At 35.5% G+C, this 24,822-nt stretch overlaps 1 protein-coding gene across 1 annotated transcript in view; it reads right to left on the bottom strand.

Annotated features, from left to right (window-relative positions):
* Window positions 1-12,183: 12,183 nt before the first annotated feature.
* The window catches only part of LOC123662432 (5'-3' exoribonuclease 2 homolog), a 35,166-nt gene continuing 22,527 nt past the window's right edge, over window positions 12,184-24,822 (bottom strand). The window contains exon 17 of the mRNA XM_045597275.1: window positions 12,184-12,891. Coding sequence (XP_045453231.1) covers window positions 12,410-12,891 — 482 coding nt within the window. The 3' untranslated portion in view covers window positions 12,184-12,409. The remainder of the gene's footprint in view (window positions 12,892-24,822) is intronic.

Below are 24,822 nucleotides of genomic sequence, written 5' to 3'. Positions count from 1 at the left end.
AAGATACAAAGGGAGAGAAATGGATAAGATGCACAAAATGTTTCCAATGGATGCATGAGGATTGTGTTGAAAATCCAGGAGTAAATTTTACTTGTGCAATCTGTTTTGATAATTAAAATTGCTTAAACTGTACCAGTGGTCAATAAAAGTCTGATTAGATATAATAATTATGATTATTAATAATTACTTTTAACGATAAAATTTAAGTTTACGTACTGATTATTGTGATCTCAATGTCGTCCCCGGGACGTAATTAGGCGTCTAAAAAAATATTCTTAGAATTTTTAGGTTTTTGTTAGTCATTTTTGTAGAAAAAGTAACGGAGTTAAAAAGTTTTTGACTGTTCAAAATGATAAATAAATGTTTCAATTTAACTCTGATGTTTTATTTATTACTTCACTTGTTATATTATTTTAAAAATTTGTTTTTTACAAAAAGGGGACGTTATTTGGCGACTGTACCTTATATAAATTTATGTATGTTCAGGGATAACTTCGTCGTTTATGAACTGATTTTGATTATTCTTTTTTTTGGAAAGGAGATATCCCTGGTGTGGTACCATGATATGGAAACCAGAATCTGATGGTGGGATCCTAGAGAAATCGAGGAAAACTCGAAAATCCGCATAATTTTTTACTGGGTATACCGATTTTGATAATAATTTAATCGAAAGCCGATGTTTATCATGTGGTCACATTTAAATTTCATCAAGATCTAATTACAACTTTTGGAGTAACCTTTGATAATGCGTATTTACTTGACTATTTTTTCGTCTACCTACGTTGTATTACTTGTCGATATAATTGAAGTCTGTTTTTTTTTCTTAGTTTACCTGCAAACACAATTGCTTCGACTTTACATCGGTTACAAAGATTATAATTTAAAAAAAAAAACATTATAGTCAGAATAATCAGGACAATATCATCCTATGCCCACCAAATTCAAGGGAAAAACAATCATAGTTACCAAGATACTTAGTTGGATCGAAACTAAATAATGTGATGGAAAATTAATTAAACTAAATAATAACATGAATCTTTTATAACAATACTTGAGTTCCGAAAAATATTTTTTCGCTGTGGGCTTGCAAAATATTGTTAATGAATGAATATCGTGGAATTTTGCTTTAGTTATTGCTAAAATGTCTTGGTATGTTTGTTCAGGCTGAATAAATTCTGCTAAATTAAAATGATCTTCACAGAGAGTTGAATTTCCTCTTTTACTTTTTGAATCCAGCATAACAGAGTCCAGTGGCCATCATAGGAATCTCTGTAGAATATAAGACGAGGTTGTGAAATCTCAAATGGACACAGGTTTTTACTACCCTGTCTATGTATTTATTTAAAAAACAGGATATAGAGACGGTACCTAATATTAACTGATGCTGTATTGCTAGTTGAAAAAAATAAATAAAAATGGGACAAAAACTGTTTTTCCCCTGACCCCTTCATTTCCTGATCACCAAATTCGCTAACCCGCAGTCGAGCAGAGTTTTGGATTGAGCTCTGATCCTTCTCCTACATGGAGAAACAAGCTTATGGTCAGCAGTGGGATGTTAGGTAAAGGCTGAATCGTGTCGTAGCACCAAATTACCACTACTAGCTACTGACAAGCTACCGCGAGTAAAACCGCGGTCACTGTTAGTATAAAGGTAACAATAAGCATATTACACAATTTGCCACGCGATGACGCAGCGGTCACAGCTGCCGGATTTAATGCTGATTCGCGGACATGACTTTAACTGAGGTAGGGCACAGCAGGAATTGCCTGCTCAAAATATGGAGCAGCCCGACTGGGGTAGTACCTCGACCTTACAGAAGATCACAGCAAAATAATACTGTTTTCAAGCAGTATTGTGTTCCTGTTGGTGAGTAAGGTGACCAGAGCTCCTGGGGGGATTGGGGATTGGGTCGGCAACGCGCTTGCGATGCTTCTGGTGTTGCAGGCGTCTATAAGCTACGGTAATCGCTTAACATCAGGTGAGCCGTACGCTTGTTTGCCGACCTAGTGACATAAAAAAAAAAAAAAAAATGAAAAATTTTTGTGCAGGCCGTAAAAAAGTTTATCGTGATCTGGACGTTTCTGTTTGTATGTTACGTGTGTTTTTAGACCTTCGACACGGGATTATCATCCTAATTGAATCGTAGTGTGTGAGGTCCAACATAAATGTCACGCACAAATTTTTGTACCGTTGACATTAAATAGGTACTAATTCTTATTTTCACTCCTAGAAATTATATTTACTAAACGTACATATATGGTGTTGTAGGAACCTACTCTTGTCTCGACTTACATTTGCACAAGGGTATACCTTACGTACTCATAAATAATTTTTGATTAAGTACCTACTTGTCGTTTATATACTACATGGTTAATAAATTTACCAATAGATTATTATAAATCACCTATGTGTTATTAAAAGACTGAAATAATATCTATTATATTAACGTTAATTTTAATAACGAAACTCATCATCACTTTCTTTTTAAGTTGGAACAGTATAAATGTGCTATAGCCGCACTCATAATACACGATATTAAACACTTAAATAACCGTATCAAGAGCTACACAAACACTAAAAAAATTAAAAAAATATCATTAATCAAGATACCACATTTAATAACGCGAAAACTATTACAAAAAAAAACCGGTAGCGTGGAACAAAAACGTATCCAATGAATTGAATCACCCTACGATAGAATCTAACCAACCGCACGACAAAAGAATTAGTCAAAATAATACAAAAAAATAAATGTTACACAATAGCTTTTGAAACGCTGTGGGCGAAATTGTTTCTAAAGTGTAGCAACATCTGGCCAGGGGGGAGATAACGCGGGACAAAACCAACTATAAGAATTAACCTATCACACAATTATCTACCGTATATCAGTATAATAGAGCTTAAATTTAAATGCGACAAGTGACAGTTAAGCCATCTCATCACAAGTAGCGTCGTGTTCACGCCATTACTGTCAAATTGTAAGCCAATCAGTGCGGAGCGACGCGGACCAATGATGGCGTGCACGGTGCGTGCCCGGAATGCCAAACTTGGGCGGAAACTGGAACAATTTGTAACTTTTTTACGACTCAAAGTGGCACAGGAAACGAATTTCGGATAGCGATTACAAGCAGGCAAATTATTTGATTAGTATACACTGGTATTGTACAACCTTAGTTCTTAGACTGAATTATTTATAAAAAAATAATAATAAGCAAAAGAAAATCAAAGCTGTCGACCTGTTTTCGCGTTCCTGCGCAGCTATTGCATTAATATATGCGATTAATGATTTTTTTTTTAGTAAATCAATAGATATCCATTGCCAGTGTAAAAAGATAAGAAAAATCGTTTCAGATTATCTCACACTTTTTTAATGCGTGGAAATATACTTCAAACGTATTACGTTATAAGATACATACTATTTTACACATTTATTTTTCATGGACATGTCGATTTTTTTTGATACAATCTTTTGTTCTGACAATAACGAATAATATAAAAAAAAAAACAATGTTCTTTAGACCACACGACTGAAGTAAAACTTCTTTAGCAATAGGCCTGCACTGTGTCTTAGATATACGAAACGTAACTGGCTACGAGAGAAAGAGAGAAAGAAAATGTGTGCTCGCAACTTGTCTTTTGCTGCGTTCGCCTCGGCTGATGACACTTTTCGTAACGCTTTCATGAAGCATTCTCCAGCTTACCCTTTCCCCAAGTCAAGCTTGCTTAAAGAAGTTTTACTTCTAAAGAATTCTTCGATTTGGTGCTATTGTTAGGAAGTTTTGTCCATACAAACATTTTGACCAATCATTTTTATACTATACAACTTTAGATCTGCTGCTGATGCTGTGTGGTTACGGTAATGAAGAATATAGCCACCCCCGTCTTACTTACCACCTTGGAACTTAAAAAGCCGCCCGATGGCAGGATAACTATCCAACTGCTGGCTTTGAAATATACAGGTCGAAGACAAGCAGTAGCGTCTTCGGTACGACAAAACCAGCCCTGCGGTCACCAGCCCGCCTGCCCAGCGTGGTGACTGTGAGCAACACACATGAGTTCACGCCATTTTTGACGCGAACTTGTGTAGGCCTTTGTCCAGCAGTGGACTACAATAGGCTGAAGTGATGTGACCTAAGATCAAGAGTGCTTTTCACCTATGATAGCCTGGCAGTACCTACATACGTTCATAGTATAATTTAGTAATAAATTAATAATAGTTTTAATTTGCCTCAAACTCTCATACGAATCCTATATAATAGACATATCCTTGTTCAGTTAGTGCCTCCGAAGCTCGAATTGCAGTAATCCTGTCGCTTCCACTAGATGGTCGTAGGTCCAATTCCCTCCTCAACTCTCCTCTGGTTTGCAATATATTTAACATACGTATTGATAATAAAAATACGTATGTACCTATAAAAGCCGTTGGTTACTAAAACACAGGCATTGATTAGGTTGCCTACCTTGAAATGGCCAACCTTCTATGTGATAAACAAAAATAAAATTTCGATTTAAAACTTAAGTAATATCTATATATACTTATATATCTATATAAAATATAAAACGTATAAAATTATTATGCAAAAAGTGTAATGATGTCTTTTTAAATAAACTTTAAATGTATTTACTGGAAATGGTGAAATCGCCAAAGTCTATAATAACACGAATATCGTGCCCTAGAAAGAAAACGACTGCTACGCGCAGTCGGAAACTTGGAATTACAATTTTACTATTCCTCAGTTCTCGTATTTATACTACGTTGGTTACTGTTTTTAACCAACTTCAAAAAAGGATGATTCTCTCTTTCGGGTTCTTAATTCGTCTTTATTATTTATGTGTGTATTACCTAATAACTATTTAGTGAGTTTACCGTTTTTAGATGTTCTTTTTTTATTCAAAAGCTGGTCTTGTCGTGTGGTCCCGTTTAAATTTGCTTTTAAAGAGATCTAACTAGAAGTTTTTGTGCTATCCCTAATTATTATTAATACTAATAATTTAACGGAAGTAGGGCACAGCAGGAAATTTCCTGCTCAAAATATGAAGCAAGCCGACTGGAGTAGTACCTACTCCGCCTTACAGAAGATCACAGCTAAATAATACTGTTTTCAAGCAGTGTTGTGTTCCTGTTGGTGAGTAAGTTGACCAGAGCTCCAGAGCTAAGGGATTGGGGATTGGGTCGGCAACGCGCTTGTGATGCTTCTGGTGTTGCAGGTGTCTATAAGCTACGGTAATCGCTTACCATCAGGTGAGCCGTACGCTTGTTTGCCAACCTAGTGATATAAAAAAAAACGTTGTGACGCAACTATAACTATATAACTTTCTTTTTAAAACATCCTGAATAATTGTGTTTGCAAATTCAAATTCAAATTCAAATTCAAATTCAACAGGCAAACGAAAAAAACCGACTTCAATTATATCGACAAGTAATACAACTTATGTAGACGAAAAAATAGTTCAGTAAACACGCATTATCAAAGATTACTCCAAAAATTGTAATCAGATCTCGATGAAATTTTAATGTGACCACACGATTAACATCGGCTTTCATGATAAACATAAATGCCGATAGTAGCCCTTTTTTCCAAGAAAGTAAAATATCAGTATCTGTAGCACTACCCTATAGTAACCAAACATAAGACACAACACTATGAACTAAAATATACTAAACTAAAATATAATCATCAAGTAGTAACGTCGTCGACTTTTCGGTTTGTTGCAGAATTTTTTTAGCCTCAACTTCTATGGAGCTGTGTCTTCCAGACAATAACAAATGGGATTGCACTAAAGTTTTCACTTCCAATTAACTCAGTAGAAGACTGGTGTCACTGACGTTTTGCGTTGAATTCTAAGGTCTCGAAGAACTGACTTATAAAATCGAAAATTTATTGCTAAATCTAAAATGAATTATTTAAACTTTGGCATTTCTGAAAAATATATTCTGCTAAAATGTCTAACTAGATCTTTATAAGCCTAGGATCTCCACCAGATGTTAATACCACTAAAATGTATCACATGTTACCCAAGAGATGGGTGCTTATAATAAGTATATGTAGCTATTTTTGTATTACAAATTTGTACAGATATTTGTTTCATGTCTCGGTAAATGTCCTAATGCATCTTGAAAACTCATCCTGTCCACCAACCACCAGTGGAACAGCGTAGTGGATGAAGTGTTTGAATACCAAGCCGATTCAAACCTTCTCCTAGAAGGAAGCCGCTCAGCAGTTGGGATGTTTACAGGCTAATTCCGTTCAGTAGATATGATAAATCTATATTCTATAGATAATAATTACGTAGATATAAATATACCTAAACATTACTCTACTACAAATACTGAACAATAAGTTAAAACAAACAAGAACAAGAAAAAGTTAGGCAGTCAAAATCTGCGATTAAGTCCCAAAATAATAAGCACAAAAATAAAATAATAAGCAATCGTATGAATTCGCGATCTCACGCGATACATTTCAAGCGTGATAGGCATTGAATGTCGCGAACCGACGCCCTGCTCACTTCCCATAAAGATCTAGAATGTGCACTTTACCGTAATATCATAGTATTGTGATTTGCCATAGTTTGTCATAATGAGCGCGGAAAGGCGGCGAGTCAGCGTGTCGCCGTGTCACGCTGGGCCCTCGTGACGCGGAGGACGTCACGCGGTGACGCGTTGTGAGCTTGCATTTAAATTCCGTTTGACAGATGATTTTGACTCCTTTATAGTACTCGAGTGTCCGTCGCCGTGAGCGGAGTCGTCGGAGTGTGAATGAGCAATTTACGAGCGATGGGAAAACGCGCGCCTTGAGAAATTGATTTCTTGACTTTGTTAATAGTTCGCTCATTCGCTGTCGACTCGATTATGTGCTTGACTTTGACTTTTTTTCTTTTTTTTTTTTTTTTGTTAAGTTGTATGGTTTTGAACTAAGAGTGATAATTGATATTAATAAGGGATCAAATTGTATGTACTTCGTAGTTAATAGGTATTGTTTGTTTATAATGAAAATGCTAATGCCGAGCTATCTCCTGTAATAGTAAAGGCAATTTCAATCATCATCATCATCATCACAGCAGCCTTTCGCAGTCCACTACTGGACATAAGCCTCCACAAGTTCACGCCAAAAATGGCGTGAACTCGGGCGGGTTGGTGACTGCAGGGCTGGCTTTTTCGCACCGAAGACGCTGCTGCCCGTTTTAGGCCTGTGTATTTCAAAGCCAGCAGTTGGATGGTTATCCCGCCATCGGTCGGCTTTGTAAGTTCCAAGATCGTAGTGGAACTGTGTTATCCCTTAGTCGTCTCTTACGACACCCACGGGAAGAGAGGGGGTGGCAATATTTTTTGATGCCGCAACCACACAGCAATTTCAATAATTATGATAATCCTAATACGTGAAGTCATTTCAAAAACTAATCCAGTCTACTTTTAGACTGTTACCTACGATAATATTATTTTAATAAAAGAATTTATTTGTCTCCTAAAATAAAGACAGACTTAAAACTTTCAAACTATGTTTGAATAACTTATATAGTTTAATTAATTTGAAATTAATTAAATTCCTTTCATTCCTCAACAGAAGCAAATTGTGTTTAAAAAAATAAATTTTGGAGATGATTTTTAAAATTGGTAAAAGTTTAATGGGGAATAGAAAGTCCTTTGTTGAGAATTTTCCGCCAATTTCAATTAATGAATTTGATTATCATTATTTTAAATATATCAAAAAAGAATATGTCAAACAATTTCACATCATTTATCGAGTTTTTATATCATTATCATAAATTTTATATAAACAATTTTATATACACAAAATTGATTTTTAGTGAGCCAAAAACTTTTTTCAATTTTTTTTTTATTAACTTTAATTAAAAATCAGGTTACACATATTATTTATTTCTTAATTGCATACAAATCTACTTATTTATCTAGTTTCTACATGATAAAATCTTCGATTTTGAGTTTTATAACACCGCGCCCTATAAAATCAGCCCCAACATGAAATTTGACTTATTGATAATCCCCTTCTACTTCTTGCATTAAAAGTTTAAAAATCAAATGTTTTTAAAGCGATTCACTTAAAGTCGCACGAAACTAGTAACATTTGTAATTTTCATAGTTAAATTGTACGTTAAATACAGCACGGGTTTATAAATAAACCTATTTGTTAAATAGGTACAGAATAAGTAATTATCCATTGTTTGTATTTTTTTTTCAAATTCAAACTTACAAAAACAGGAAAATAAAAATTTCGGCTATTAAAATTATTATTTTATGGTACGTAATAAAGTTAAGTACGAAAGGTGGTTTAAATACATTCAAAAGCCGTTCAAAACAAAATCAGTAGCAAACTTCCGAGGAATTAATAACGGCCCATTAAAAGCGCTTACCTGGACAAAAAATCTTAAAAATCTCCGTTAAGTTGGAACCTCATTCATACCTCGAGTGGCCTCCAGCCAGTATACGGCCCCTAATTTCCTTTCATCTGCACAATTTCGAACCTTCGATTGTGGTGCAGAAAAAAAGAAATTAAAAAACTATTGATCGAACACAAAACACGCCACTTCAGGCGAGCTTTGTCCGCCATATTGAAAATTGCTTTTACCGCCCGTTACATGTGTTTGATAGAAATTATTTCATAAGAGCTATATATTTTTATGTTGATTATATTAAATTGTTCGAATTTTTTAATTATACAGGAATATTTTTTGATTATATTATAATATTCTGTAGAGAAGACGTAAATAAAATTTTGTCGTTTCTGACTATCTTTAGGTACCTTTACCTTACCTGTCAGTAGTCGATTATGATTGAAATACCTTCAGAACAGTATTCCGTTATTAGCTTCTCGTGATTTTATATAAAATAAATTTGACATAATTTAGAAAATGAAGTACCTTATCTATTAAATATGACGTAATTTTTTTACATACAACAAAAGTATCTATCTTGGCCTACCCATGTAAGGTAGGCTGCATGGAATAGCATGCATGGTAGGTGTAATGCTCCTGGACTTATGTAATTTACCTTTATTCGTTTCTTACTGACACGGACACTTTGAGGCACGATGCGTACATCTACAAGGACAGATACCTAGGTTGGAACGCTTCAGCCTGTTCCTGTAATATTCCACAAATAGTTATACTAGTACAAATATCCATACGGAACGGGAACGGAATCGAACCCAAAACATGCCATACGCACCACTACACCAGAGCGGTTGTTTTATTAGACAGTAAGCATTAAAGAAACACAGTAAAAAAAAGTATTTTCTAGTTTTCATTTCTATTTTACTTTAACTAAATTTAGGACATTTTGTTTCAATTCAATTTTAATAGATGTTTTTTTTTTCTTTAATTTTAATCTAATAACCTGTGTCGATAGACTATTACAATTTATTGTTACATTCGGACAACTGAGGTAGGGCACAGCAGGAATTTCCTGCTCAAAATATGGAGCAGTCCGACTGGAGCAGTACCTCGACCTTACAGAAGATACACACACACACAGCAAAATAATACTGTTTTCAAGCACTTTTGTGTTCCTGTTGGTGAGTAAGGTGACCAGAGCTCCTGGGGGGATTGGGGATCGGGTCGGCAACGCGCTTGGGATGCTTCTGGCGTTGCAGGTGTCTATAAGCTACGATAATCTCTTACCATCAGGTGAGCTTGTTTGCCGACCGTGATATAAAAAAAATCAGTAGGTAATTTCAGTTGTTTTTTAAACTGTCGTAATTGCCTCATAATATTACTATGACAAGTTACCTACCAAAAACTTCCATAATAACCATTTGAAAAATATTGAGTTAGCAGAATAGTGAAACAGTTTTTGATACCATAAGTAAGTACCATAAGTAGTAGCTTTTTGATAATTGATAAGTTTTAATATCATGAAATTTTCAAAAAAAAAACAGTATTTACAATTGGAGAGCCTTTTAAATTATCTGTTTTCAATTAAAAAAAAAAAAAAACGACAACAAATTATTACAGCAAGTTTTTATTGATTCATTTGAATTTTCAGTGATTTGGTAATTTATAAATCTTGCAGCAACACAATATTTACAACAATGTAGGAAAACATAACATGGATATGTCACGTCTTAACGACTGTCACTGTCAAATTTGTCAAAAAAAAATTTTTATCTAAAAGTCAACGTTTTTACAGAAATTCATGTGTTTAATACATAAGGACAACTTTGCACAGCAATGTGTAAAAAGGGAGTGAAGAAGCGACAGTCAAAAAGAAAAAAAACGACTCACTAAAATATTTAATACATAAAAATGTACATTTCTAATAATATATACTGTTTGATATGAAACAATCATATTTTCTTGTGACAATCAACACATTAAAACAGTACAAAAGAAAAATCGTATTGATTTTGGAAACTTGAGTTTTTTGCTGACGTAAGTCAAAACAGTGTTTTTCAATGCCTATGTTTAAAAAAAGTGAAATATTACAAAAGTGTCACGTAACAATTATTGAGTAACATTTATTTACTAAATTAATTTGATTTGAATTATTGAGTAACATTTATTTACTAAATTAATTTGAATGAATTTAGCCACCCCCTCTCTTCCCGTGGGTGTCGTAAGAGGCGACTCCGGTACTTTAGTCGAAGAATGAGCAGTGTCGTCTGTCCATACTTTGCCAACAGTATGATTGGCGTTCAACCATGTCTAGTCAAGGAATACTACGTTGTTCCAATCCGTAATGTTGTTCGCCTTTTCTAAGAAAGTCACAAAGTTTTCAAGCACTTTTTCGTTTGTTAACTTTATTTTATTTTATGGAAATCCAATTTTATTCAAAAGTCGCTATAACGATGTCACACTTCCATTAAATAATTTAGCACCTTTCAAAGACATTAATTATTGTAAAACTGTGGGCAACTCATTTCTCCGCTAAAAATCATATTCAACCTCAACGACCAAAGATTTATTTCCTTTTGCCGCTTTTTGGGAGTCGATAACTTATTATCTTCCATATTGGTGTCACCATACTTTTCTTTACTTATTTTTGACACTAAGCTGTGTGGCTACGACAATAAAGAATATAGCCACCAGCTTCTCTTCCCGTGGGTGTCGTAGGAGGCGACTAAGGGATAACACAGTTCTACTACCACCTTGAAACTTATAAAGCCGACCGATAGCGGGATAACCATTCAACTGCTGGCTTTGAAATACACAGGCCGAAGACGGGCAACAGCGTCTTCGGTGCGACAAAGCCAGCCCTGCGGTCACCAACCCGCCTGCCCAGCGTGGTGACTATGGGCAAAACTCATGAGTTCACGTTATTTTTGGCGTAAACTTGTGGAGGCCTATGTCCAGCAGTGGACTGTATAGGCTGTAATGATGGTGATGTAATGATTTATTTACTAAAACATATAAAACAAGATGTGTCATTCTTTGCGAGCGCTGCACTGACTTATTATTTGACAATATTATTATCATAATTATTACATATAGATATTAAAATAAGTCAGTTGCAATTTATACTTTAATCAAGGAGAGGAAGAGGATGACTTTACAAATATCTCAGACTCCCATATTCAAATCAATCTACCATTAAAAATAATGTTATAACATAAACCGACTGCAAAAAATTATTTTGAAACAAAATTAGAGCTTAATAAAATACAATCTTGTGGGTGGTATTTTTTTTTTTCTTTAAGTTTAATCGGAATCAAACTGAAAATATACTAAATGTAAATGAAACTAAACTGAAAAAATTACACATTTTTTTTCTCTTTCGGTTTCTAAATGAAAGAGGTTTTACGTCGGTGAATTATGTCAAAAATCAATTTGGATGCTGCCTGTATCTGTAATGTGACAAATTTTCATATAATTTCTGAAAATTCAATTACTAATATTTATTATCTATATAATTGCACGCGTAGGCAGGTGCTACTGCTTACATCGATAAACGATCCAATGTTATTACCTGTATTCATGCAGATATAATTATTATTTTTATTTAAACCAACGACAATTTTTTTTTTTAAATAGTGATAACAAAAAAAAGTACCTTTTTTATTCAATAAATTAAAAAAAAAATTAATCATTGTTTACCGATAAAAACTTTCTATAATTTTATTGCATTTAACTGTTATATATTTTTTTATACATTCATGTTTTATATCATTATTAATAAGTATTGTAACTACTAGTTCCACAGAAACACAAAAATCATAAACAAAACGTAGAATGGAGATGACACGAAATATCGTTATTCCCATTTAATTACTAAGTTAAATTGTAATTAAACAATAAATTCATCTTCTGCAAAAATACAAGTAACTTCACCCATTTCACTTTTTACATGAGAATTGTCTTAACTATTAAGTTTTTCACGTGTGACCGTCTGTCTTTTGATCTATGTTTTTTTTTTAATATCAAATTTACTGATATCATTTTTTTAATTAACAATTACATTCTACGATACGGATGCGAGGTAATTCGATTGTGTCTCGGGTTGGAACCCCCCTCTCCCTGATTCTGGTTCTGACTCGGCTGGTTCATCATCGGTCTCTGTCGATTTCTGTATTTGTCAACTGAAGAGTGTCCTTGACTCTGATTTTGTGGGTAGTTTCTGTTGTAGCCGCCTCGGTTCTGTTGGTAGCCCTGGTTTGAACCATATCTGTCTTGGTTTGAACCATATCTATCCTGATTTGAGCCGAATCTGTCCTGGTGTGGGCCGGATCTGTCCTGGTGTGGGCCGGTTCTGTCCTGGTGTGGGCCGGATCTGTCCTGATTTGAGCCGAATCTGTTTTGGTTCGAACTATATCTGCTTTGATTTGAGCCATGTCCATCCTGGTTTGATTGGTTACCGGGACGGTTATATCCTTGGCTCTGGTATTGCTGGCGCGGCATGTACCCGCTACGGTACGGACCGAACGATTGTGAGCGATCTGTAACAAAGTTGATATTTTAATAAACTGACATTATTAAAAAGATGTTTACACTGATTTCAAATAAAATACTGTTACGCTCTCAGTGTATAGGACATTGGCACTCGCAACATTTACACAAAATAATAATATATATTTCTGTAATCTTTGTTATAATTTATCGTCGTCTTCCCAATATTTCTAAAAGACAATAAGTATTTGGAGTAACTAGTTATTGGATAAGGCTAAAGTTAACGCTACTATTTCATAGATGGCGCTGAACTACGACGACGTTGTTATAAGTAGACCAATTAATTAGTTTTTCATCGAACTCTAGGAATTGATACATCGTAGGTTATACGCTTTGAATAACTGGAATGTCTTAGTATCTTTATATTGAGAATTCGCTGTACTCATGTACTGTCACTCATTCATTCATTCAGATTAATGGCTTCCAACAGTGCCAAACTAGCACCGATGATTTCGATGATATTATTGATGTCACGTAGAATGGAGAAGAAACGAAGGAGATTAATCGGTCCCGTACTTTCACTCATTCAAATGTGTCAATTTGACAGCGTCATACCATTAAAACATCTTAAGTTTGTCAAGATATCTATTTTATTTAAACAATATAAGGCATATTATTATCCATCTGTATAACTATTATAATTATTTAATGAGTAATTTGCGGTCCTGTTGCAACAGAAGCTTGATACGAAGACACTACCATATATCATGGCAAAACTTGTAGAGGGGATACTTGATGTTAAATCAGATTTCTCAAACATTAATAATTAAAGTGTATCATTGAAAAAATCTACATTCGAAACATATTTTACATATTAATTAATACAAATAACATTAAATACAATCACGACTTCTACGTAAGACATTCGAAACGCTAACATTTCGACAACGCAAACCTAAATAGCCAGCACCAGAACGTGACGCGTAGCTCCGTCACAACTTACGGGCGTAAGTCACAGCTCACAAACAAAACGCGACGACACTCGACGGCTTAAAACCGCTTGCAAATCGCATGCCAACCCGTGTGAAACCGTCGACGAGTGTTTAATCGTTCGCTTTGTGATGCACTAATATCTTGCGCGCGGATCTAGGTACGTTTGAAGTGGCATTTTATCCTACTAATCTATACAAATAAAAAATAATTGTGTTTGCTCGCAAACGAAAAAAAAAACCGACTTCAATTACATCGACAAGTAATACAACGTAGATCGACGAAAAAATAGTCAAGCAACTACGCGTTATCAATGATTACTCAAAAAGTAGTTATCAGATCTCGATAACATTTATATGTGACCACATGATAAACATCAGCTTTCGATTAAATTAAAAATTATCAAAATCGGTCCACCCAGTAAAAAGTTATTACGGATTTTCGAGAGTTTTCCTCGATTTCTCTGGGATCCCATCATCAGATCCTGGTTTCCTTATCACGGTACTAAACTAGGGATATCCCCTTTCCAACAAAAAAAGAATTATCAAAATCGGTACATCCAGTAGAAAGTTATGCGGTATAATACAACGTAGGTCGACGAAAAAAGCGTCAAGTAAAAACGCATTATTAGATATAACTCGAAAAGTAGTTGTTAGATCTCAAATAAATTTAAATGGGACCAATTGGCACACACCACCTTTCGATTAAAACAAAATTTGTCGAAATCGGTCTACCCGGTCAAAAGTTCTGATGTAACATACATAAAAAAAAAAAAAAAAAATACAGTCGAATTGAGAACCTCCTCCTTTTTTGGAAGTCGGTTAATAAAATTGGAGTGTATATTTGTAAAATTAAAATAACCGCTTTTTACTAAATGCATATTAATGTATACACGGTATATACTCGTATACCGAAATGACATTATTTACAATTTGTTTTATTTGTTCCGGTTAATCTCTCAAACGGCTGGACCGATTTTGACGAGACTATCACTGCCAGAAGCTGAGCAGAGCTGATGTAATGAGGAGTAATTTAGCCTACTTTTTTTTATAATTCTGCGAACTGAACAAAAAGATTTTGTTAAATTCCACGCGGACGAAGTCGCGGGCACAGCTAGTATGTATGATATGGGCGGAAGTTTGCGAGGATGAATGGATGGAACCTCGATCGCATCGTAAGATTGAAAAAACTCACGATGAAAAACAAAACGTTACAATTTGGAATGCTATCATATTAAAAAAGAAGGCGAAGAGAAGACGGATAGCAGCATTTTCAGTGTGACCAAGCCAGCCCTGCCAACCCGGCTGCCCAGCGTGGTGACTATGGGAAAAACACATGAGTTCACACCGAACGAGCCGAACACGCAAACTTGTGGCGGCCTATGTCCAGCAGTGGACTGCAAGAAGCTGAAGTAAACATGAGTGATGTATAGAAGGCACAAATTATAGAACAATAAAAATCATACATTCATTCAAAATAAAACAAGGCTGGTCGGACCCTGCTAGTACGAGCTGCAAACACGCTCTATCTTACTTCCTTTTCTTAACCAACCATAAATTAAACACAAAAAACCATTAACTACCCACAACACATTCACACACACATCACTGCCGCATCTAGCAAAATCTATATCCACGACAGAAACGGCTTATTTCAGAGAGCAGGAGCGGGTCGGGCACAAAGTTTTGGATCTAAAAGGATTTGCCCGCGATACAACAGATCCGCCACCGATCGCTTACTTTAAGCTTAGCGCTCCTACAAACAAAGCTTTTCAAACACTCGCGAGCTTTCAGAGTGCGGCTTTCGACGAGTAAAGCGAGTGACGACGCGCTGTTACGTATTACTTGATCTCGATGTCAATAAGATACGAATTTTATGTTAAACTTAAGGCCAATTTAATCTGTAGGTATATTTGATTAAGTTTTATTTACCTGAGTAAGAACGAACTAAGACCGGGCGGTGATGCGTGGGTACGACACCAAAGAATATACCCAACCCTCTCTCTTCCCGTGGGTGTCGTAAGAGGCGACTAAGCGATAACAAGGTTCCACTACCACCTTGGAACTTAAGAAGCCGACCGATGGCGGCATAACCATCTAACCGCTGGCTTTGAAACACACAGGCTGAAGACGGGCAGCAGCGTCTTCGGTGCGACAAAGCCAGCCCTGCGGTCACTAACCCACCTGCCCAGCGTGGTGACTATGGGCAACACACATGAGTTCACGTCATTTTTGGCGCGAACTTGTGGAGGCCTATGTCCAGCAGTGGACTGCAGTAGGCTGAAGTGATGATGACGATGACTAAGAACGGACTAAAATGGTAAGAACAGGTACAACTTCCCAAAACATTTTTTTACAACTAGATCGGCCAACAAGCATACGGCTCATCTGATGGCAAGTGATTATCGTAACTTATAGACGCTTGTAACACCAGGAGCATCGCAAGCGCGTCGACGATCCTACCCCCAACCCCCCAGGAGCTCTGATCACCTTACTCAGCACAGAAGCAATACTGCTTGTAAACAGTATTATTCAGCTGTGATCTTCTGTCAGGTCGAGGTACTACCCCAGTCGTGCTGCTCCAGATTTTGAGCAGAAAATTTCCCTCAGACATGATGTCAGAGATAAACTGTACTTTATCAACTGAGGCGAAGAAGATACATATATGCTCGTAGATTCTGTATAATCTAATATTGATTCTGTACACTACGCATGGTGTGTTTTATTTAATACTAACTCTATAACAGTCTAAAAAAAAAAAGAATTTTAAGTATCAAAAGTAGTAGTTCATTACTGTATGAGCAAAAATATGTTTAATTACATTATAGAACACAAGCCTTTACCCGCGGATTCGCTCGCATTGATTTTTTTTTTAAATAAAAAGTAATCTGTTACTTCTTAATCCTCCAAGAAAATGTGTACAAAGTTTCACGATGATCGGTTACGTAGTTTTCGCACAAAAGCGTAACAAACAAACGTACATTCACATTTATAATATTAAGTAGGGACTCGTTTATCTTAATTATAACAACACGAAGGAGGAGAAAGTATTTCAACTACTAAAGTTGTAAAATTTGTAGCTAGAAAATCCGAATCACAAAACGTAGCCCATCCTTTCACACTAGCTAGTGTAGCCACAAATATCATTACAGCGAACACATCGCGGTTGATTATTCCCACGAGCACGAACATTCAGCGCGTAGTTAATCTTTAAAAGGCACGTGATAATTCTGATGGTCCCCACTCTTGGAGTTCTTGCCATTTATAATTATGCTCTCGCTCCGAGTGGGTAACGAGGCGTCGCCATTAGTTGCCATTGTCGCATGGCGCCCAACGTGGGGCTCGCTACTGCCTTCATTATGAACCTACAGTCTTTATATGAGTTTTGCGAGGCTCTGAATGTTTTTTTTTTTTTTCGTACAATTTCGACGTTTTTTTTTTTAATCTAGTTAACGTGTAATGGTTTTATTTTTTGCTTTTATGTTTAATATATTTTTTAAGTTAATGAAGTGTCACGGATATTGTAGAGTTTATGTGATTAAATTAATCGATTTAACATTGTATTTGTTTTAATATATTTTTTTATATAACTAAGTCGGTAAACAAGCGCACAGCTCACCTGATGGTAAGCGATTACCGTAGCCTATAGACGTCTGCAACACTAGAAAGAAGGATTGCAAGCGCGTTTCCGGATATTGTACAATTTATGAGATTAAATTAATCGATTTTACATTGTATTTGTTTTAATATTTTTTTATATATATATTTAAGTCGGTAAACAAGCGTACGGCTCACCCAACGGCGATTATCTTAGCCTATAGACGCCTGCAACATTAAAAGCATTGCAAGCGCGTTGCCGACCCTAGCCCCAATTCCTCCCGGGAGCTCTGGTCACCTTAATCAATCACAAGAACACAACACTGCTTGAAAATAGTATTATTTAATTATTTAGCTGTGATCTTCTGTGAGATCGAGGTACTACCCGAATCGAGCTGCTCCATTTTTTGGGCAGGAAATTTTCTGCTGTGCCCTACCTCAGTTAAGTTGTTTGAGATAAATTCATCACAATCGTTAATCGCACCTACGCATACAATTAATCATGTTGACTTTATTATTGAAGCAGTGGATAGCCGTATCTACGCAAAGAAAAAAATCTTTGTCCAGTGAAGGAAGACACATACACACTTAGAAAAATATGGCGTTATCTCAAATAAGTTTCTAACATTCCATAAAATACTTAATTACAGGCAAGTACATATCACAGGACCGTCAGCATTACCACATACGCCTACCGTCAATGTCAACCAATTTCTTTTAACCGTAAACTTTTAAAGGTTTCCAAATATAAAAAAAAAACTACGCTTTCAACGTACCTCCTTGACGTGTAGAGCAATACAAAATAAAAATAAGCAGTACACATAATAGGCACCTAATGGACGCCGACGCGACACATTCATGCCGTGAAAGCGTCGCAAATAGGCGTTGCAATAATATCGCTAGGGCGGCGTCGCGTTCGCGCCGAAATAATACCAAGTAACGGTCGTGCTGGAGCTCAGGGCGTCTGAAAGTCTGAATATACCCGACGTGTATTTTTATAAGGTGTATGCAATCTTGATTGCGGCGAGGTTACGTTTTTTTTTTTTGGCAATTAATTTTATCTTTTCACGTATATGCTTTACTCGTTTTCATATTTCGTTGACTTTTCATTTTATACTACATAGCAACCGTTTTAGCAGCTGTATAGTAAAATTCTAGTATAGTAGCCGCTTTAATGTCAACAGTGGACGGTTCAAGGATCGTTTGGAGCAGATCCGTACAATTATAAATATCTGTGTCCGGTTTTGGTAGTGCGTTACCACAACGCACGTTGAGTCATTGAAGACAAATAAATAGATACACACATTTCCAAAGTAGGTACTAACTGTTTAGATTTAAGTTGCAAAAATATATTTTTATTCATAGCCCATACCCTACAATCTACCCATTGAACCGTATCGGCTAATACAAGTTATTATTTATCCTGAACCAAAGACATAAAAGTGAATATCCACTTGTAACTGTTACTTAAGCTGTAAGTGTGTAAGGCTCTCTATCACTAACACAATGACATTAAAAATTATTTAGCCGCACACAAAGTGACTAAAATCACGATACAAGTGAATCAAAATATCAATTTTTTTAAATGTCTTAGAACTATGAAAAAACTCTTTAAATGTTTATTATTAAAAAAAAAAAATCGAGTGTGCTTTAGACCACACGACTGAAGTAACTTCTTTATCAATAATAGGCCTGCTGTTAGATATTATACGAAACGTAACAGACTATGAGAGAAAGAAAATGTGTGTTTGCACCCTTCCCTCTTGCTCCGTTAGCCGCGCCTGATTACACTTTTCGTAACGCTTTCGTCACGCATTCACCAGTTTACTCCCCAAGTCAAACGTGAGTTAAGAAGTTTTACTTTAAAAATAAAACCTATCCATCCACGGACTTATTTACAAATTTTACTATAATGCCTTTTCTATATGTGATTTCCAATCCACCATCAATCCACTTAAACCGATCTTAAACCATTGAAATTAATTTACTACAAACATTTTATAACATATCATAGCAAACAAAAGCACTCGTCAAGGGATAATTTCACCCATCAACTGTCACGCCGTTTGGCGGATTACGAAAAAAAGTGCTTGTTTCAAACTTGCACTTATAAACACGAAAACTGAAAAATTACAAATAAAAATACTCGTACATCAAAACTAGCCAAGCGTTTCATTGGTGAAAATCGTGACGAGCCCGAACAACGTCATCTTGAACGAGGATCGGCCCTCCAGTTCGTCACTCGACTGTTTCTTGGCAAGAGGAATTTAAAAAAAAACGTAAAATAAACGAGACGCCCCACTCGACCGTGGGGACCTGGAGTCGAAATAATTAGAGTCAGTGCCTCGCACGTGCTCAAGAGCGCGGCCGGGGCCGGGCATGACGGCGGAATAAAGGTTGTAGAGACCGCTACCGAGCTGAGTTAGATGCGAGGTGTAGCTTTACTTAACAATCGGTATTATTTTAAAAACCGTAAACATTTATCAGCGGTCACCGGTAAATCCGTTCTAGAATATCAAAAACTTTTCCATACACATCGATCGTGTTTGTATGAACCCGTTGGCTAAAGTATTGCGCAGGCCTATTTGCTGGAGAAGTTTTGCTTCAATCGTGTGATCTAAAGCACACTCGTTTTTTTATATGGTAACTTTTACTTAGGAAAGCGCTGTAGGTATAATATTATAATCAGTTTTTTTTAACCGCGGGGCACATCTAGTTATTAACTTATTATAGAAGTACAGGTGTACTCTTAAAGGCAGGTAAAACATGAATTGTTCATAATGTGCACTTATAATAAAAACGAATGACAATCGTTCTAATCTATCCGTCCTATTTACAGCGACGGTTTCTGTTTCGATCGGATAACGAATAAATCCGATGAGACGTTTCTAGTATGTCTTTTGGTGGATATCGTCACCGTGTCTCTTTTAAACCGAGTTCAAAAAAGGAGGAGGTTACTCAAGTCGACCATACTTACACATATATATATATATATATATATATGTGTGTGTGTGTGTGTGTGTGTGTGAGTGTGTGTTCGAGGATAACTTCGTCGTTTATGAACCGATTTTGATGATTCTTTTTTTTTTTGTTAAAAAGGAGATATGCCAAGGGTGGTACTCAGGAAACCAGGATCTGATGATGGCATCCTAGAGAAATCAAGCGGAACATTCGAAAATTTTTATGGTGACTGGTGCTTTTGTTAATTTTTTTCGTCTACATACGTTGTATTACTTATTGATGTAATTGAATTTCTAACATAATTATTTTATAGCACTTTAGTAGCGTACGGTCAGCCAAACGATTATCTCTAAGGAAACAGTACACAACTCTTCAAAGGAGTATTATTTTGCCACGATCTCCTGTAAGCAGCACGACTGCACTTCTCCAGTCAGATATAAAAAGGAGGCAATTGTTTCTGCTAATATGTCCACAGACCTTTGCCATACTGTTCTATATTTCACAATAAAGGTTTTATATAATACTAGCGACCCGCCCCGGCTTCGCACGGGTGCATGCTGATACTAAATATACTACAGAATGTCTTTATTTATAGTATGAAGCTAGCTTATAGCATGGTTATTAATACAATAACAACATTCAAATAGTCGTCGTTAGATTACACGTTGTTACAGAATGCTTTGATGAAATAAAGGTTCACTGCTCGTTCCCCGTAGGTGATAGCGTGATAATTTGTAGCCTATATATTGAATCCATGCAGTACTTTTTGAGTTTATCCCGGACATACATACAGACAAACAGACAAAAATTCTAAAAACTATATTTCTGGCTTCGGTATCGATTGAAGATCACACCCCAAGTATTCTTTTAAAAAAATATTCAATGTACAGTTTTGACTTTCCTACCATTTTATTATATGTATAGATTGTCGAAGATATTAATCAAGTAAAATTAATGACTACATTTAAGATAGAACAGCTATTTTAACGGTTCAAAATATGTCGTTCAACTAAACCTATTACTTAGTCTTACGCCTTTCTCACTTACTAGTACCAAAGACGAAGTGCCGAACAGAAAAAATAATTACAATAATTTTAATTAGCAATAACACAGGCACGCCAATATCAAAAACATCCGTTGGCATATTTACAGGGACGTCAATTTAAAAATCAAATAACCGTATTCAATTAAAGAAAACGAATAGTTGGGGGATGTGTAATTAGGCCACGTGGCGCCCCCCGCTACCGCCCACCCGCTACTAACTGTGGCCCCTATTGCATGGGCCATAAGGCCCCCGTGGACCTTTGTTTGCTTTCGGTTTAATTGAAGCCTAAAGAGAGATTAATTGGAAGTCAAATCGAGGGTCTGTGTGTCGTGATTTTTAAATAAAAATATAGACGACGATAAATTGTAATAGGAAGCGTCGACGTCGATATAGATCTTGAATAAATATAATTATGTTTGCTCGCAAACGAAAAAAAAACCGACTTCAATTACATCAACAAATAAACGTAAGTAGACGAAAAAAATTAACAAACGCAGTAGTCATCACTACGATTTTCGAGCATTTTCCTCGATATCTCTGGGATTCCATCGTCAGGTCCTAGCTTCCTTATAATGGTAACACACTTGGGATATCTTGTTTCCAACGAAAAAAGAATTATCAAAATCAGTTCATAAACGACGAAGTTATCCCCGAACATATATATATATATATATATATATATATGTTCGGGGGAATGTTGCATGAATATATATATATATATATATATATATATATGTGTGTGTGTGTGTGTGTGTGTGTGTGTGGTCGTCGGTGGTGAAAATGTACGCGTATAGCCTTCGTACGACTGCAGCGAATCAATCAAAATTTAACAAAAGCAATATGATGGTACGAAGTTTGCCGAGTCTGGTAATAAATAAAGCTTTTGAGATTAGCCGCTATAATAACATGGTGTCTGTTTCAAGAAATTTTAAGTCGTGCATTGCTACTAGTACTTAAAATCAAAATTATTTCATTCAAGTTAGATTTAAAAGATTTTACAAAAACTTGAAGTTTGATTGGGTTTGAATCGCAACTTTCTGTTCATTCGCTGAGCCATTAAGGTTCAATTTATAAATTTGTACAAAATTTAAATAAACGCACAAGTTTACTATTCTTAGATATATTATATTATGTTATAAGTTATTATGAAAAAAATATTAAATATCTTATTATTGTGTCTATCTACAATTAATTGACGTAGCCATTTTATCAGAAGTTTAATATACCTATTACGGAATAAGCTCCAATTTACCCGACGACCGCTTTGGTGTAATGGTGCGTTTGCCGTGTCGGCGGCGCCTAAACACCGACGGTCGCGGGCTCGATTCCCGCTCGGATTGGATATTTGTGTTTACACAAATATTTATTTCCGGTCTGACTGTTAGTCCTTGTAGGTCCTACACCGTGTCTCGGAGAGCACGTAAAGCCGTCGGTCCCGGTTGTTATCATGTTGCACTTGATAGCGATCGTTACTCATAGTAGCGAATATATCCGCCAACCCGCATTGGAGCAGTGTGGTGGATTAAGCTCAGATCCTTCTCCTACATGGGAAAAGAGGCCTAGTAGCGGGATATTACAAACTGAACCTACATCGAGAAAGAGGCCTACACCCAGCTCTGGGATGTTGCAGGTTAAATCAATTAATATGTTAAGATCATATTTGTTTTACACTAAAGAAATCTACAAAAATCAAATCATCGTTAAGAATCGTGTTTCGAAAACCATAAAAAATACAAAAAAAAAATCTATAAAAATATTAACACTTCCTATCACACTTCAAAAAATGTAAAATAAAAATAACATCAAAGAGGTTAAGACGTCTTAACAGATTTAAAAAAAAACGTAAAGTAACCAAAGAGTATTAGAACGCCTCCGACACCTGGATAAAAATAAAAACGATAAAAAATATATATAAAGAGAAAATAAAAAAACACGATACTGTAGCGTAATCCTCTCCGACCGGATAATAGGAAGCACTTGAGCCGATCGACCCGTTATTTGAAAAAAAAAAAAACCATTGTGCTAGCAACCCCCGATAATTATTATTTTCATAGTTGGCGACACTGCGTCCGACAATGGCGTCCCTTCGCACTTCCTGTTTGCTTTCGCGCGCTATTACACGTCAATGCGACGACGATGGGCCAATTTGAATTTCTTATTACGTTAAATGGATCCCTTTCAAAGTAATTGTTGGTTATTTTGTTTATTACGTCGATGTTTATAGTTTGACGATTTGTTGACATGTTTTGTTATTGATATGTATCTTGAGCGGATAATTACGTTTTGTTACAAAATAAAGCGATTTAAGTGCTTTAGTAAAAGTACGATTTTAGAAAAAAATATAATCGTTTGACATTGCAGATCGCCGGCGGAAACTGAATGAGGATTGCGGATAATCGGGATGTTTGGCGCGAACTTTAAGAGACCTATGTCTAAGTTAAACTGTACTTACTTCTAAGTTTAAAACTAGGTATTTTAAGAAATCTTGAATGTAATCTTGAAATTACATCCATTCATGAATGATTATACAAAAGGTAGTAACGTAACAAATAAAGATGTATCATTTACTACTTACTTACTGTTAAAAGTTAAAAATAAAAAAAATAACATAAATATTTTTAACAACTGTTAAAAGTAAATTGTCAGTTCAGTTCTTTGCTTAATGGCTTTTAGTTGTGTCAGATTGACACATATCATTTCGCCAATGTCACATGGGAAAGTAAACTGTCTATTAAAACTAATTATAAAAAATCACACGACTAAACTTCATTTCAAAACATTTTAAAGGAACGTCCTATATTTCAAGTGCTGAAAAGCGCAGACACACTCGCCGGCGCGGTTCTACTCTCGTAGACATTTATTACTACCTCACTCCTTCGATTTTTTCCAATTTTGTTTTTTTCCATTTCATTAGTATCTGCCTCAATTTGTTAAAAAATATATTTTCGAGTTTCGCGTTCAACACATTTAGCGATTCACTTTCACTTAAAAAAAGCCTATAAAAAACCGACTTACAATTAAAAAAAAAAATAAACATATATTAAAAAGATTACTCTTATTAATTATTATGATTTGCTTGTTAAAGATTTTTTAAATAATTATTTGTATGCTATTGCAGTCCGATATTACGGAACCCACTATCAACTGTTTCCTACGTTTTTATACAAACTTTATGATTAAACAATAAATAAATATATTATAATTAATACAGGTAAATTATTTACACCAACATTCTCAGTAATTCTCGAAACATCCACTTGAAAACGACTCGAGGTCACCTTGAAGTGAAAGCCGACCTTTGACTGCGTCATTCAAACAACCTCAAAAATTATATATTTTAATTATTTACTGAAAATATACCGAAACTCTTCAAACGAAATCAATTCGAA

The sequence above is a fragment of the Melitaea cinxia genome, chromosome 18 (assembly GCF_905220565.1).
Source record: "Melitaea cinxia chromosome 18, ilMelCinx1.1, whole genome shotgun sequence".
NCBI classification, from domain to species: Eukaryota; Metazoa; Arthropoda; class Insecta; order Lepidoptera; family Nymphalidae; genus Melitaea; species Melitaea cinxia.
Note: the sequence above shows the minus strand (reverse complement) of the source record. Positions and strands in the feature narration are given on the sequence as shown.